Source organism: Rhagoletis zephyria, unplaced genomic scaffold (genome assembly GCF_001687245.7).
Source record: "Rhagoletis zephyria isolate East Lansing unplaced genomic scaffold, Rhagoletis_zephyria_1.1 Rzeph_scaffold_02628, whole genome shotgun sequence".
NCBI classification, from domain to species: Eukaryota; Metazoa; Arthropoda; class Insecta; order Diptera; family Tephritidae; genus Rhagoletis; species Rhagoletis zephyria.
In genome coordinates this window covers 38,848-57,686 of record NW_016159712.1, presented here as the reverse complement: position 1 = coordinate 57,686, position 18,839 = coordinate 38,848, and the positions used below count along the sequence as shown (strand labels likewise).

General features: G+C 33.1%; 1 protein-coding gene across 1 annotated transcript in view; it reads right to left on the bottom strand.

The window, feature by feature from the left end:
- The window catches only part of LOC108367311 (b(0,+)-type amino acid transporter 1-like), a gene marked incomplete at its 3' end in the record, with an annotated part of 37,425 nt that extends 21,179 nt beyond the window's left edge, over nucleotides 1-16,246 (bottom strand). Inside the window, exon 1 of the mRNA XM_017621903.1 lies at nucleotides 16,135-16,246. Coding sequence (XP_017477392.1) covers nucleotides 16,135-16,174 — 40 coding nt within the window. The remainder of the gene's footprint in view (nucleotides 1-16,134) is intronic.
- Between the last annotated feature and the right edge of the window lie 2,593 nt (nucleotides 16,247-18,839).

The window sequence follows — 18,839 nt, the reverse complement described above, 5'->3', positions numbered from 1 at the left end:
TTTTTTTTTTTGGGCTGTGACAATGTGAGCATTACCAAAATTTAATTAAAAAAGCACTTAATAAGTTCAACATTTAATTAATAGCAAAATAAAGTAAGCAAAATATCGACTAATTTAATTATAATGGACAAATCCTTTTAATGAAGTGTCACTAATGACTACAGTTTTGCAAAGGACACCTTCATCTTAAAATATTTTGTATTTCACAAGTATTTAAATGGCATAAATGCTATTTTTTAATTATTTGTTCGTATTTTTCATAGAAACCACGATGAATTAATGTACCTTTGTCCGGGCAGGGGAAGAAATTGCAAATAAGCAATCAAAAAGGAAATTTAGTAGGCAATCAAAAAGTGACAAGACACGCAACAAAGCACACCACAATCCACACAATTTCTATATGTATATAAATAATATGTAAAATTGGTAGGAGGGTCGGTGCCCTTTTAGTATTCGGGTTTCTTAAAATAAATTTGATCGTTTACAATTTATCATACATATATACACAAACACATATGTATGTACATTAGGGTAGTCCTTAAATGTAGGCATCAAATTTTTACATCAGATTTCCTAGGCCTCAACCCCTACGTCGATGCTACTATAGTCGAAGATATCGCATATAAATTTTAGTCCCGATTGAAGTCGGTTAAGGCGTGTCGCACAGGGGTCAAAGGTCAGATTAGCCTATGACGTCGTCTTAACCGACTTCAATCGGGACTAAAATTTATATGTGATATCCTCGAATTTAGTAGTATCGATTTTGGGCATTAAATGAAAAAACATATTTTTAATTTTTTGAGTCCTTAGAGGCATCTGGCCTTTTACCACTTTGCGACACGCCTCAATCGACTCCAATCCGGACCAAACCTTATATGTGATACCTTCAACTATGTTAGTGTCGATTTTGTGTATTAGACGAAAAAAAAAATTAATTTTAATTTTTTGAGTCTCCATAGAGGAATCTGAACTTTGTCCCCTGTGCGACACGCCTCAACCGTCTCGAATTAGGACCAAAATTTATATGTGCAATCTATGACAGTGGTGTTACCTATTGAAGGGGTGACCCTGAAAAAACTCGTTCATTTGATTTTTTAAGGTCCACCCTAATCTACATATAAGCGTAACATTCAACTATGTTGCGGTCACATCTTTTCTTATCCTAGTGTTTTAGGTTTGTATTTTATTTAATAGTTATCATTTAAATTAATATACTTTTATTTTATTATAATTTTATTGTTCTTCATTTTTTAAATCACAAACAATAAACAGCCAATACGTTCAGAAACTGTGCCTGCGACAGCAAATCACATGTACATATGTACAGAGGTGTCTGTCTGTCACCAGGAAAACAAAGGTTTTTTTTATGAGTTGCATTCGATTTTCGATCTTCGCTGATTATCGAAGAGCGAATATCGAATGTGAAATTCGTATTATCAGCTAAGCAACCGTGTCGAAATTTTCGTTGAGTATCGTATTTCCTGTCGAACAGAATTTCGCTTCGATGCTGCAGCGAAGTGTTAGAAAATTGTGAAAAATGTATGATTTTGAGTTTGTTTTCTTACTTTTTGGCAGCTGGATACTAGTTTTAAACATTTTTTATTAATTTCATGCAGGTCTTACGTCGTGAATACTTAACACAAGCTGGAAAGGCTGATTTCCCAGAAAATCCCAATACTCAGTTGGTCGATCTCTGAGAACAAAATCGTAGAGCTGTTCATTGTTTTAAAATAGTTTAAATAGTTTTGGCTCGAGAGCATTGCTGCAGCAGGTTTTGTGTAGCGGACAGCAGGTTTACAAATGCCTCTTTAGACAGTCGGAAGTTTTTAATAAATTTTGTAGACAAATTTCCTAAATATATTGTATAGTTATCCAAATATTTTCGAAAGACTACACCTAAACTCTCTTAAACGTTTCTACTCCTGGCCAGTTTACTAAGCTCTCATCCTCTGACGAATCGTCGAACCATAACTCCGTTGTACTTATAATAGGGTCCAAAATGTGCAGGCAACTAACCGCTAAGCTGCTTCAAACAAAAATTGCTGAAAATGAAAATTGGGGACAGCGTACACTAAAACAGAACCCCACTAAGGGATGTTTTGACATATTGGTACCCACATAATAAATAAACTGCATCGTAATTAGATAATCAGATGGGCTTAGATCGCGCTCATGACTATTGGGGTCAAGGAAACTAGCAGCCAAACGTATTGGTTTATCAGATATTTTCATCCTTTCATTCAAATAATATAGAGAATTTGATTACATAGCTTTATTGTGAGTTTCTTTCTCTCCGAACCGTTTCAATTGTCTCCTTTTGTTTTCATGTTTTTACTATGGGTGGAAGAAAAATTTTAGGGGGGATTTTTTTCGGGCGAATATTTTACAATAAACAGTTACAGCACACGCAATGTGAAGTGAGTTCATCTGCAAAAACTGCACAAAAAATTGCAGAAAATAACTTTAAAAACATTTGTTCATATTTACCCTCGATTTGGGTTTTTATCTGGGTAAATACCTCGTTTTTACCCACGAAGGGTATGTTCCCGGTAGAAATCGATCTCTATCAATGTTGGCCAAATGATGATCACATACACTCCTCAACTCCCTGTAAACTTTCTAGGCGGCTGTACTAATAAAGGAGGTATTTTGATAGGTTGAGGACACAATATACATATCTACAAATTTAGTTCACAAATAATAATTCGAGCTTTATAGCCATATGTATAAACTTTATTCGTTGAAGTGTAGTGTGCAAACATTTTATTGGACCCTAATAATGTACCTACAACAACTTTAAATCGTCAATAAAATAATTAGAAGATATGTGTTCCTATTTTGCCCAACAACAATTAACAAAAATATAAAATCCGCGTTCTCGAAAAAGATATCAAATTCATTTTTATAGTCTTTCTATAAACATAAGTACGTGCATATGTACATAAACATATATATATCTAAGTATGGCTCACCACAAAAATGCCGGCATTCCTTATCAACGCCTTAGTCGCCGCAACTGTCATTTGATGCCACAATCAATTTGCATGGTTAACAGAAATCAAGAGAGGCGAAAATGTTAATATTTGTCACGCCCGCAATTTGTACTAATAACAACAAACAAACACAACCAAATGCATGTGACTGTAATCAAAGTTTTATATACAAAAATAATGCATTAAAAAAAAATTAAGAAATGATTGAAAAGCGATACGTTGAAATCACTTTGAATGGCATTTCAGTCTGGTTAACCAAATATGTATGTAGATATGTACATATGTACTATATAGTATTTGTATGTATAAATGTACGTTTAAATATCAGAAATGACAATGTTTATTTTTGATAGATTATTAACACCTACGTATTTACATATCGCACGCCGTCTTCAAAAGAGTCACAACTCAAAATTTGGCATTTTTGAAATTATGCGCAAAAAATGTACACAGAGATTTTATTTACCTTTCAGCAAAAGCTGAAAAAGCTTATAATTTGTTAAAAAAAACAAGTAATTTTTTTTTTTCGAAGTCGGTTTAAAACTAAGGTAAAGTCGCCCTTGCCCATATGATTAGCATGTGCTACGAAATAGTTTGTCGCATTTTCTGCCAAACGTACTATTTAGAGCTGTGACTCCTTTGAAGACGGTGTGCGATATGTAGATATGTATAAACTATATAGTTCTACATACACAATATGTGATGTGAATGGTGATGCTGGTTGGCAACAAGTCTCAAAGTGTCAATATTGAATGGTTGAAGTGTACATAGTTAAATATTTTTCAGAACCCACCACAACAAAAACAAATATGTTTCTTCTTACAATATTTGCACATTGGAGCACAATGTCAAAACTCCTGCTACATTTCTATGATGTATCAACTGCTTATACGAATTATTATTGTTATTATATTTAAAGAAAGTTACTTCCCAACTTAGAAATTGTAAAAAGTAACAATCATTATAGTTCTTTAATTAAAATTTTAATTAATTTCTCTAAGCAGCTATTTTATTTTTATTGTAGATTTTAACCACTTTTTTGTGTCTCCATTTTCTATCAGTCATCCTTAGTTTGGAAAAGTTTGGCGAACGGACCGCTATTGGCACCAAACTGATGACACTCTTCTGCTGCTTTGCCGTACAGAGAAACATGAAGCGAGGTCAATATAAAAAAGGGAAGAACGCCTGCCAAACAAGGAATTTTCCAGGAAATTGCTTCACTCTTTTGCTCTTAAATTTTGAGCGACATTCCTTCCAGAATCATTGATAAAAAATTTTGTCCAGCTAGCTGGGAAAAGTTCGCTAAAACTCACATCTTTTCGTTCATTATCGTTTTTTTCGAATGTCTCCGCAAAAATTTTGTTCCAGCCATTTAACCCGTTCTTTTGCAGTTTCGCTCTTGACAGCTCTTGGAACTGTTTTCAACTTGTGGGCCTTCTTCTTAATTCTACACACAAGTTACTGCTTTAACCTTTTTCGCGATTATTTGGTCCATTCTTTTTGCCAGAGCTTTTCTTTCCATCCGTTTGAGGTAAAGCCCACGTTTTTGGACTTTTTATAGCTGCTCCGGTATAGGATATGCTCGAACAAAAGGGCGCAGTTAATTCCATATAAAAGAATCAAAAGTTGCCTTAATCACATACATATGAATGTACGTATTCCTTTCCGAGTGTTCACGTGGTCAACCCGAACTGGTGGCACATATTGCAGAGGATATAAAAAACAGCAAACGGATTTGCAAAATTAATTCCCCAATAAAAAAATTTTTTGCGTCTAATTTCATGCATGAAGGCCCACAAAACAGCATCTAGTTAATAATGTTAATTTAGTATACATATTACCGCATGTATGTATGTATGTAAATGCATATGGGTATTTCTATTCGGGCATTACGTGAGACTTGTATGACAAAATGTTAAAAAAAAAGAGAAGTTCAAAATTTTAAAAAGCTTTTTCTACATTTTTATAGCAAGTTAAATGGACCCTTATTCAGTAAAAAATTACAACTCTCATTGGTAGCGATTTAAAGTTTTATTGAAACCGCATGGCGTTAAAACGCCTAAATTTTAATTCCAAACACCTAAAAAATGCTCTAAATGTTATTCATAGTTATAAGCGATTCGAGTACCATATTCCATTTAAATCCGTGCAGCCGTTTCTATGTATGTGTATAGGAAGAAGAACGATCTCGAATAGTGTAGGTTCTTAAATTCATCAAATTTCAAATATTCCTATGCCGATAAAAAGTTCTTAATTAAAAAAACAAAAACTTTATTGCACATCTTCAGACTAAGGTACTTAATTTCACCTCTCATTTTTGAAATTCAAAAGAACGGTGCAAATCTAATGACTATCACAAAAAAATCCTTCTCATTTAATATACATTCACATATATATACTTAGTTAGACCGATATGTCTTAACGAAAATGTGGCCAGTTTAACTAAGACCTAAAGCTTTCAGAAATCTCTTTCGATTGACAACCATTTCTTAATAGGTCAAAACCCTTGTATATACGTTTTCTGACATTGCGATACAAATTTGAATTAAGCCGAACCTGGCAACTCCGCTAAATGTAGTTCAGAAATCAAGACTTTTCAAACCCCCTTCGATTTAACTAAATTCGACATTTAAAGTAGGTGGCAAAATATTTTCAAACTGCTACCATCTGAAAGACCTTTCGTTTGGCAACCATATTGGTGATACATATTTCTATTGCCTAATTTTCTTAATTCAAATTGAATTTGATTTTTTTAAACAGGTGGCAACCCTCCTATAGTTAATTTAAAAAACAAGGCTTTTTTTTATAATTTTAATATAATTTCTTTAAAGGTGGCAGCTCTTTTCGAAAAGGTAAAACCTTATTGCCTACTTACAGCCTAAGGCCCTTATTCATAAAAAATAAAGTAGCTTTAAAAAAGGTTTATAAATTGAAAAATTTATGAAAACGTCAGTTTATAAAGCTCTTTAAACTACTTTATTTTTACATCCCTTTTATTAGCTCGGTATGTAACTATGTAATATTGATGCGGCTAAAAGATGCAGCGATTTCTATTCTCAAGTAACATACCTGATGACAGTACGAATGGAAATTATAATACCGAGATTTTAGTTTTTAAACTATAATTTTATTTTTTTTATATAACAAGTGTAATTTATAGATAAAAACTGTCGTTATTTATGAATAAGGCCATAAGTCTTAAGTTTTGAAAATTTGATGTATAAAAAAAAGTTTTGTACTAATATTGGAAATGTTTAAGGTTAATTTTCAAAGTTTTTAATGAAGAAATCTTTTCTGCTATATGTTTAATCAGCTGAATTATCTGACGCGCCGTTACCTGGCGTTACTTTACTAAAATTTCCATTGAAAATGTTTTGTTAATATTGTTCTTGAAAGAATTTGTAACGGGAAGAAAACACGCATTTCGACCGTGGTGTAACCTAACGAGACCATTTTTGGCAAAAATGTTTTGCTTACAAACCACTTATATGTTATAAAAATCAGCCAAATCGGCCTATAAATAAGTTAGATATAGGAATTTTTTTCGCGGTAGGCTTCGCTGGAATCGCCCATATGTGCATACATATATACATGTGTATGTACATTAAGGTGGCCATGATTTGTGTATATAAAAGAAATAGTTTTTTTTTCGAGACACCCTCTGATGAGCTTATCTAAGAGCTATCCCACAGTTCGCAATACCTTTAACCCTTAACATACGAAGCGGCGTTCTCGGAACACCACAAAGAGTAATTTCAAGTGAATCTGCCGTAAGTACAACAAACAATTAACCCTTGAATTGTATATGATGATTATCAGATTACTGGAATATATCTCCAGATTGTGGAAATATATCTCTCCACTTCCAAAAGCACTCCAAGGCAGAAATAATTTTGAAAAACCTTAAAAAACGAGGGTTTTCAGAAGTCCGCAGCTTGGTAGATATTTAAACAGAGGATGGTATGTTAAAGGTTAAAGGTATAAATGCGAGACTGAGTTCCAAAAATGCTGGAAAGTCTCGTTTCGTTATCTTGAAAACTATTGAACTCCTTTAAACATATTATCTATTTTCTACATATTTAACTATTTTCTGCCTTTTTTTGGTCATTATAAAGTAATTTATTGGAAGAATTTTATCATCAACAACCGTCTATCTTCGTTTTGCTAAACCGCGTAACTGACATTTGTGCCAAAAATTAGATTTGCTCATAGGAAGCTCCAGGCATAAAGCCTTATCTATTCATACCAAAATATCGATATTAGAGTGTGTACTGCAAAATAACAGCATAGTTGCAATACCGCTGATCAAGAGAAGGATATACTTTGACTCACTCCTGTAAAATTTTGGTGACCTTACATACGCGGCTGTGCATTATCGTGATACGTCGTTTTGTACTTTAAACGACGATATGTATTTATATATGTACACACTTACAAAAGCTTCAAACCACGAACGCTAATTGAAAATATTAGCATAGCCGGCATAAATAATAATCGTTAGCAATTGCTTACGTTAAAGAGGTTGTATGTAGGCAAAAGCCAAAATTATAAGAAATGAGTACAAAGCAACACTTGAAATGATGCCAAAAGTGATTGACTTTGCTAATGGCAAGAAAAAAGATAAACAACCAACTGTTTGCTTGCTTTTTTCTTTTTTTTTTTTGCATTTATTTTGACTTATTTTCTCTCTCTCTATAAGCTTTTGAGAAAATATGAATGGCAATGATTGCGTGAATTTTGTAATGACTTTCGATTTGTTTGTTGCTGTTTTGTCTGCATTTAAATAAATTGCCATTTTTTATATTTCTCTGCATTTTATTAAGATTGCACAAGTGGTTTCTTTTGAATTTCAATTGGTAATTAACTCCGAATGATAAGAAAAAAACGATAAAAAAAATTTGCTGCAATAATCGCGTACGTGACGTACTCTACGTAGACGCAAGAAAAAGCTTATTTAGATCTGCAGCACTGCAAATAATTCCTACAAATTTATGAATATGCGTACAATACTTAAGTGCATATTATACATGCATATGTACATATGTATGTATGTAGATGATAAAATCGTATGTACGAATGAAATGGCTTGATTTAAAAAACAACTGAATGATTTGCATTTTTTTTAATTATTCGCAAATTATGTAAAAATGCTGCTCAAAAATTAGCTTACAAGCTCATCTTTTAGCTTGCAATAAAGGAGTGAATTAAATCATCAAATGAAATAAATTCATACATATGGATGATATCAACCCAAATTACATTTTTTTCAAATAAATGACAAAAAAGTGTGCTTTAATTTTGCATTCTCAAATAAATGCACATATTTGTATTTTTTTTTAGAGTGAGTTTATATTTACTTTGCGCTACACTTTTATTTTAAAACTAAACAAAATCAAAATTTTTAAAGTTCGGTACTTTAAATTCTAATGGCAATTTCACAAACTAAACTTTAAAAAATATTTACATAAATTTCAAATATTAAAATGACATTCCATATGTGTGTATATGGAGCACCAAATTGCAGTTACAGCAGTTCACACTTATGCATACATATTCGTAGATGGGATGAGGGCACATTTACTCTTCGTCCAACACCAGAGCCATTCCACCAGCTCAAACTGTAATTTTTGCTATGACTTTGAAAGTTTTAATAGAGTACAATTACTTTTTAAACTTTTATGGAACAAATTGCCAATTACTATTACGAGCTTTACATAGGGAAGTTATACATACATACTTACATATGTACAAAATCTGAGCTGGAGAAAGAAATGGCTGCTGCGACACCAGTACTATTCACTAGATCCCCAAGTGGAATATGCGCTTTTTGCTACAAAGAATTTTTTGCAATTATTTCAATGTTTCACTTTTTTTTTGTTTGATGTTCCATACTAAATTTTAACACAAAAAGTGCAAATGAAAGCAAATACCAAGCACGATCCTCCGAGATTAAGAGCAATTTGAGTTCTGCCCACCTGTATGCCCTCGAAGCCTCACAGTTATTGCTGAGCGAAATATTTACCAATTTCTGATGGTGGCTTCGATGCTGCTTCGAGCCCTATCTGGCCAAATGCAGCAAATCTCATATTTGAACAATCACTTGTATGGGAATTAAAGGGTTTGGAATGTGTTGCTCATTTTCTTCCATACAAATTATGTTCAAAAATTTGTTTGCCAAAAATCAACAGGCTTCGTCCAACTAGCACTTTATTATACTAAATAAAATGTTTCAAATTGTGATGAACATTTATTAAAATTCGTTGAATTTTTAAAAATGCTCTACAAATGTTTAAATTTTGATCTACATGTTTTTAGATAGTAAATTATATTCTCATAAAAAAATTTTAAAATTTTTTAATTTTTTTTCTCTTTGTTTTGTTTTAAATAAAACTATATAAGGCCTTTTTATTCTAAAAACAAAATATTATATTCGGATTCGATGCTTTAGAAATGTCCCGATTTTTGGCCACAGAAATCTGGTCACCGTAGCTATCCTACACATACTTACTTATGTATGTTATGTAACCTTTTTAAAATTCTTTCTTACTTTTTTCATGAAGGATACTTAGATGGTATTATAACCTTGCTCCGATGTTTGTAAATATTAGAAGAAGAAGAAGAAGAAGAAGAGATAGACTTAGAAAAAGTCATATCAAAACTATCAGGACTTCGACTTCAGTCGGCTAAGCCAAGTCCGTCTGTCTGTCTGATTGAAGGCAAACTAAACCTTAAGATTTGGAGTGAAATTCGGNGATAGACTTAGAAAAAGTCATATCAAAACTATCAGGACTTCGACTTCAGTCGGCTAAGCCAAGTCCGTCTTTCTGTCTGATTGAAGGCAAACTAAACCTTAAGATTTGGAGTGAAATTCGGTAATCGGGCATATCTTGCAAGCTTTGGTTAAGTTTCAGCTGTGTGTAAAAAAAATCGTATAATAAATTTTTAACCAACTTCCCGATTATGAAAGATGAATTAATCCACTAGGTGGCGCAGATGTCGAGTTATTTGAAAAACCCGTATTTATGGTCCGATATGGTTCATATTTCCTATGTACGTATGTATGTATATTAGATACTTACATGCGAAAGGAATAACTCCACCAAAAATTTAGCCGTTAGGTGGGGCCGGGGTCGTTTTTCCTTTTTAATTAACCACTAATAAAAGCTTGTCTTTAAATATTTTGTTTTTTTAAATTGCTTGTCATAATATATCAATAATTTATTGGGACTACCTAAAACCTTTAATTCCCACGGTAAGTCCTAGCTACTTAAAATTTCCACTTTGAATTGAATAGGTTACAGAACTGCATTACTCAGAATGTTTCTAAGAAATCTTATTAAAATGCTCAACATTTTGATGCAACTTTGTCGAATATTCGCTGATTTTTGTGCAAAGTTTGAAATTCTGACTTAGATTATCTTAGTTAGATAACAAGCCATACTTTCATAAAAAGTAGTAAACATTAAATAATCGAAAGGGGAATAGCCAAAAAAAATGGTAAAATGTCTCTTCCCTATTTATATTTTCGCCACTCCAGCTACAGCTTTTGTTTTTCATATACACGATTTTTTTGAGGGTATAAGTATTATTTTTTTATAATTTCATTAATTCTGTGTTCGTATGGAAAAGTAGCTTATGTCGAAAGGCCGGCTTTAGTATAATGCGGCATTCCCTTTATTTTTTAAACGACAAGGAATTTTTTGATGAGACTTAAAAAGAATATTGACTTGCTAGCATCGGAACTATTTCTTGCACGTTTATTTGCTAAATGTTGTTTAACGGCTTAGCGCCCGTAAGTCATTCGCAATCGTATGCTGCGAATGCCGATTTATACTAAAGCCAGCCTTTCGACATAAGCTATTTTCCATACGAACACAGAATTATATTATTAAAACGGATACTGGCTATATTCATATTTGTTTTTGAGCCAGAGTACAGGGGGAGTCTTAATAAATTAATAAAAAAAAACACTGAAAATCGGGACTTAATCAGTACAAATATGAAAAATCGAGACACGTATACGTCCCGACTCTTAAAAAATACTCAGCGGAACAATTTTCTCAAAATCGGTACTGTCCCGCCAAAATCGGTACGAACGGTCACCGTAAGGATAGCTATTCGCATTACTCATACGCCACGTACGCCAACGCAATATGCACTCGTACATATGTATGTACTTATAATGTTTTCTTTTCTCGAAAAAAAATGTCACCTTCTTATATTGCAACATTATCAGAGTGCAAAATTTTAAGGAAAGAGCACGGAATATGCCTGTGATTATGCTGAGAGAAGAACACGAAAACTTGACAGCCCTGGCGCAGGGCAGAATAAATGCAACATTATTTCGAGAAAATAAAACGCTATTAGAAAAAAAGGGAAACACAATGCAAGGCCACCGATAGAAACTCCAATGTCGGCACCAAATAATGACTTATAAGTATTATACAGACCTATGTATTCTTAAATACATACAAATGTACAGAGTTATGTATGTATGTACAAGTATGAATGAGTGCAGTTGCATATATGTATGTATGCATGTATATACACAAATACATAAATAATTTATTTACATACATCCATATTTAGATTTGCAAATACACATCCACTGACACAGTTGCGTGCATCTAGTTGCGTAGCTTGCTGCCGGTGCTGCTGCTGATTGTGCTGCGATTGATGGGTGGGCACGACACCAAAAACAGCTGTTGCCGCACGCAGCTGCTGCTGCACCGCTAAACTAAGGCAAGCAGTACTAATAGCGAACGGCACTGACGCAGTGAGCGCCACTTTAAAGACCCCATAGAAGCAGCAAGCAACTTTCGAATTGTATGCCGATTAGACCCGGCCGCCTGGTATCTTAATCATACAGCAGAGTTCATAAAATACTGCCGAAATAATGTACTCTTTTAAATACTTTCAAACTCTCGATTCGCTCTAGCTGATGCTCTTTTTCTCTGCATACTTACTAAATGGAATCGTATCTTTTCGCGCTGCTTGTGTAATGCCTACATACATATGTATTTACATATATCCGGCTGTCCTTCTATTGGGTCACCAACAGTATTTTCTTCATTTCCCGGCTATGATAGTACTGCTCTCTCTTTTTCTTCATTAATTAAGTTATTTCACATTGCCTCTCTCACTCTCTTGTGAGTATGTACGCTCTAGTGAATGTTTTAGCATCTAACTTTTGTATTAACCGAGCAACCAAATGGAAGGATGACTTTTATGCTTATAAGTACGTGTTACTTACTTGTCACACTTTATTTACAAAAAAAAACTGTGAATTTTTGATAAAAAAAACTGTATTTCAAACAAAAAACTGTAATCTTCAAAACAAAAGAATTTTTGGAATTTATAGTTTTTTTAAGTTCTAAGAGGCCTACCCAAGAAGGGATGAAAAAAGTGCTTCCTTGCATGCCTTCTAGAAGGGCTTATCCACTTACAATTTACGCGAACGCATAGATTTCTATTATTTAGCATTTTAAATGAATTTTAATAAACATTTTCCTATAAAAGCCCCTCTCGAAGGCCTTCTATGGGTAGTGAAAGAGAGAGGTTTTAATATATTCTTTCGAGTCTAAAATTTTGACAAGACTGTAATTTGTATCTACTAGGAGGTAATTAAAAAAACAAAAACTGTAAGCTGAGATTTGCAGTTAAAACTGTATATATGGTAACATTGCTTTTATATGTATTGCTTTCAATTTTCTCTCGCATTTTCATGTTATCACTCTCTATAACTTATCCGCACATACCTAATCACATTTCAAGGCTCTTCCGGCCGCATGCGCCTCAGCCAATTTTGAATAACATTGGGAAATTTTTCGTTCTATGTCTGTATGTGTTTATGCACATAAATGTATCTGGTAAGAAAATTTCTTGTGGCAAGAAAATTGTGATGAAAGTCTAATAGCGTTTGTGGGCGCCATGCACAGTGTTGCGGTTCGATGACATTAACAATGAATTTTGTTTAATCATTTCATACCAAATTATTCTTAACGGGTAGAAATTTGTTCCAAAATACAAATACTGCCCTATCCTGAGTTTCGCCCGAAAAAATATTCACCCAAAAATGTTTGATCCGCCCATAGTAAATATATACATGAAAACGAAAAGTGAAAAGTGAACCGGTTTGGGGAAAATGAATCTCAGGATAAGGCTGATTGTAAGGCTGATTCGATCGCTGGGATGAGCTTTCATTTTCTAACTACGAAAGTAAGCACTTGGTTTTATAGTATTACATCCAACTTTTCCTTATTAAGATACACCTTCAGAGAACGCACTCCGATTTCCTGATAAGCAGGGAAAGATGTATTACACTAATCGTATTAATCGGGTTTTGAGACGATCACATAGGATTTCGCTCTACCACGTCATAAGTGTTCAATCAAATCAAAAGTAGTATGTATGCCACGAACGAGCAGCTTTTACTTTAACCACATCTTCATCCATCAATATTTGTCGCTACTTAAGTCTTTGCCTTTGCGCCGATTCGCAGCAAAAAACAAACCAGCATTTGACGAGAGAATTTTATATATATATATATATATTTATATTTTCTTTTTCTTTTTTAATTCGACTAGCTGACCCCCGGCGAACTTCGTCCCTTTTTTATTTAAATATTTTGGTTCGACATTTCCCCCAATAAAAAATATTGGAAAATTGTGCTCTTGAAAAAACAAGTTTTGTCAAAATCAGTTTTTGCTGTTGAAAAAATGACTATAAGAGGCCTTGGGGTCAAGATGCAGGGAGGGTATTTCAAAGGATTGTAGTCGAAAGTTCGAACCGTAATTTAAACCTAAGTGGAAGGTTCTATCACCTTTTGTTTATTTCACCAAAATCAGTTTTTGCTGTTCAACAATCGGCTATAAGTGACCATCAAGTCAAGGTGCAGGAATTGTATTTTTAGGGGTAGTAGTCGAGGGTTCTAGCAACTTTTGTTTCTTTGCTAGAGCTTCTAAAAAACGCGATTTTTTGAAACTTTTACCTCGTTTTTCCGGAGCCGATGGAAACTTTACACTTACGGATTCGTAATCAGCACGACGAAGTCTATCAAAAACATGCCAAAACACGCCAAATGTTTCCGGAATTTACAATTTTTTAGAAAATTTTCAACTATTTGCGCCGTAAAAAGTTTAATTGGTTGTTTGATTTCTGAATTAGAGAAGAGATTACAAGTGACTTCCTGTGTTAGAAAAGAAGGGTAGTCAACTTTTATTTTGATACGATGGACAGAGCCCTTTTAGGTGCTGAACCAAACTATGGCCAGACGTTAGTATGCATACGTAGTAGTCGTGACCTTTAGTAAATTTGTTACATAATATTTTAGTTAAATAGAAGAATTATAGTTTAAGTCGATTTGTACATAAAATGGGCTATTTGTATTAAAATTAGATTTTTGAGCAAAAATAGTAAATAATCCACTGTAAAAAAATGTTAAGATATTGACAAAAACCCTGAGATCAGAAGATAAGGTTTTATCATGTTGGCCATTCTTTTATAAATCTAAAATTTATATTGTAAAATTGCTTAACCCACGATTCAAACTAATACACTGTATTTCAATGGAGCTGAGCATACATACATATGCAGAAACTTATACACATAAGTTCTACAGCGAGCAGCCGAATGTTAAACAAATTCATCGCATTGGAGAATTGCTGAGTATACTAATAAATAAATATAAATCTACATACTTTCGCCTACAATCTAATTTAACAGCAAAATTCTTCCATATTACAAATGCTTTAGTTAATGAGTTCTGTCGTCACTAACAGTTGCCGCCAATCCAATAAATTTAATAAGCGTGACTTAGAAGATAGCAACTTCATTCTTAATGCGAAATTACAGCCTTTAGTCAGCACTCAGACTGATAATTTGAACGATTTTATTAGCAGAAAAATAAGTACTATTGCATCATGTAGTCAGTAGGAAATGCGAGAAAGCACAAAACCAAGCATTTTTCACCTTTAACTGTGGCTAAGGAGTTTCACAGACCTTTTGATCTTATGCCGGAGAAGACTGAAAATGTTATGAGTGTAAATTTTTATACAATTTTTTCGTTCCTTAAGGACTGTTTTCAGCTTTCGAGAAAAATCACACGAAATATTTTTCATTATTTCTGTTGGTTGAATTAATATTCTAGCATTTTTTTTCTTGAGAGCTGCAAATTGGTTTAAGAAATTTTGTTAGAAGAAAATTTCTTCTCCATTTCTTGTGCAAACAGCCCTTTAAAATAGAAATAAATTAAAAATTATTTTTTTTCATTTAAGACTTATTTATCATCTTCAGTCTTTGGTTATCAATTTTACTAGATATAGCTGTCGATTTGTTCCCGCCGATTTAGAAAAAAAAAGTCCATATTTAAAGCTTGTATTTCTCTTTGAAGTTTTAATAAAAATAATTACAAATTATAAAATGAAATTACATTGTTTTTTTTATAACAGTTAGTTATTTTTTTCAAATCGCCATTTAGTACAGCACTCAGTCCATTCGCTCCCTTTGCTCCTCTTTTCATACATACGTATTTAGAATAATATATACACACTTTTTTTGTTTGTTAATTGTTGTTCGTCGCCCAGTGTTGCAGAAAAATGTGAATACCACCTGCTGTGGCGTGCGCCGAGTGCAAGATACGCCGCGCCCTTAATTTGCACTATCCGACGACATGAAATCAGGCGAGGAATGCCTGACTGACTACCAGAAGAATTGGCAGCTCTTAAGGCAAGCACACACGAGGCATAGGCAAAAAGGCACAGACAGACAGACAGACAGACAGACATCCAAGTACTCTACATGCACACACGCGCTAGACACTCTTGGTACATTTGAAGCAAAAAGCACACACCAACACCAGCATACATGCTGGTAAATGCACGAGCTGTTGAGCATTTTACATACGTCAGTATTAGTATGTATATATTTTTTTTTTATTTTAGCCAGCATATGTACATACAAATAACATTTTTGCACGTACTTACATATTTTTCACTATAAATTGCACAAATTTTCTTAAGAGTCCTTTTAATTAATAAAACTTATGTTTTAAAGTCCATTTTAACTTACAATTATTTAGTATCTATGTAACTACATACATACATTTTTCACAATTTTGCAATAATTTTTTTTTTTTGCTTACCATTGGCAAGAATATTAGCTGTGTTTGGATCATGATACATGACTTGCTACAGTGCACCAATGTCTTCACTTTCATGTCACTTTAACCACTGCGAGAGAATGAAAGCCAGAGAGTCGCGTTGTCCGTATTTATAACAACATTCGTGTTTGTTGAATTGAATTGAGTTGAGCTGCGAATCGAACTACAGAATATCCGCGCACAGCTGAGTTGAATTGCATGAACATTGGTTGAGGTGACGCATTGATGGCGTCGGCGCAAACGAGCTATGTATAGCACGAGCAGCACACGAGTAGCACAATGTTACAGTTTAGTTTTCTTTTGGTAATCAGTACTGTTACAAAAAAAAGAAAACCAAAATGAAAATAAAAATAAAAAATCTAACATACAATGTACCATCTATGTTATGTAGGTAATTTTGTGAGAGGCTGCTGGTCTTTCAATTCATTTATTGTTTTCTATGTGCATATATTTGTGTGCGGTATGGCGAATTGCAACATTTTAATTTACAAAGCTTGCTGTTTGCTCCACTGTCCTCACGCGCGAATGTATGTACATAGTTAATTTTAATGCACTGAAAAACTGATTGAATTTTAATTATTTTTTGATAAAAATATAGTTTATTCTGTAACAAAAACCGTAGAAATCCAAGTTTCAAACTTTGTGCAACATTGAAAAAAAACAATAAAGTTTCCTAAAAATGTGAAGCCTTTAATTAGACTTTTTTTAAGATTTTAAGGATGCAGTTTTATATCTCATTCGATTTTAATAGAATAAAGTGCAAGTTTGAAGTAGATATGATTGCCGTTGTTTTTTGGTATTTTTTTTTGTTGAAGGTTTCGCTCATTTCTTCTATATAAAAATTTGTTTTAACATACTTTTTATGAGAAAACTGCGTGGCACTCTAAAAAAATGCCAACAATCAGCGCAATTCTTTAGCTATATGAAACCTGTACTTTATTATGGTTTTTTAAAGGGCTACAAAACTGTATACTTAAAATCTTTCTAGAAAATCGTTGAGTATAAAAGGACCGTAATTTTAGAGATTTTTGGAAACTTTATGGCTATTAGGGCGACTGTAAATATTATCCGATCGAAAAGCGGTTTAACACGGTTCATTGTGATCATGTTCCGCAGCTTTTGCTCACTCTTAGAATTACGAAATCGAAAAATTTATTTTTTACGCTCCACCCTAATGTACAGCCCCTTTGAGACTATAGTCTCGTTTCTATTCAAATGTATAAAATATTAAGATCTAAGCGAGCTGAACCGATTTGAAAATATCTCCAAAAATGGAATTTTGTATGAATAAAAATAGTTTCTTGAAGAACTTTTTGAAAGAAGTCCCTTCAGATGATAAAAAAGATTAGGCTTAAAAAATCTGCATAAAAAAATTTAAAAACTCTTCATCGGAATCGTAATAATGAGATTTTTGATGTTTTTTTTTTCTTTTTTCAAAGAATGATTTACGAAAAACTTAAACAACTGGGTCAAAACTACTCTGATGTAGACTTATGGGATCTCGGCAGAAAGGTATATTTCCACTATTTTTATTTATGTGCAAAAAAAAGTCATTCGTGTCCCAATTTTTTTTTTTTTTTTCAAATACCAACACATCTTAATTCAACTTTGAATGATGTTCGTTCATCCTACCTTTCCTTTCATCCTTTGAATGAGCTTGTTTACATACATTACATTTACAGATATAAAAAAGGTGAGAAAATACCTTTCCAATGATACCTCACAAGTCTAAATCGGAAGAGTGTAGGTTCAGTTATTCAAGTTTTTCTTATACTTTTTTCTTTGAAAAAAGTAAAAAAAAAAAAACAACATCAAAAATCTCATTATTACGATTCCGTTCAAATTTTTAAAAAATTTTTTTTAAATAATTTTATGCAAATTTTTTAAGCTTAAACCGTTCTGTCATTTGAGGGGATTTTTTCAAAAAGCATCTTCAAGAAACTATTTTTATTCACAAAAAAACTCCATTTTTGGCGGTATCTACAAATCGGCCCAGCTCGCTTAAATCTTAATATTTTTCCGAAATATTTTGGTGGACGCCTTAAAATATAATAGATTTTATAGTTCGAACGGAAAAACAGTACAGATTTTTTGTTTGTATGGGGAGTGATGCAGTCTAATGTACATATGTATCTACTAAAAATATGTAATAGTAAAATCAAAACATTTGTTGGTGAATTCTGGTCGCATAAAATCGAAGCTATTTTGTCACAGAGGAAGTGCAGAATGTTGGCCGTAAAAGTAAAGTGAAAAACTTCGTTCGTAGTAAATACGGCAACACTGGCTGAAGCTAGTCGGTTTAGGTTTTTTGAGTGGTTGCTGATTTCGTCGCACTTGTTCTGCAAACTAGCTCTCTTTGATTTTCTTAACCCTTTTTTATAGAACGTAAAAGCAAGTTTCATCCATTCACATTTCATTAATGTTACCGCTGAACCGAGAAATTTTTCGTGTTAAAATCAGAACGATCCCGCCATCAAAAAATAATATTTTTATGTTAGCGTGGAAATGAATGATAAATGTAAATTTTTGCTGAGTAATTACCGCGAATACTATGCATTTCGCCATATGCATTAGGACGAATCATAGCCATTTTATGCATTAGGACGAATCATAGCAAGTTCATTGATTTTACAATACATTTATTTTTTGGTTTCACTTGGCTTGACTTTTTAAGGAGTTTTTTGTAA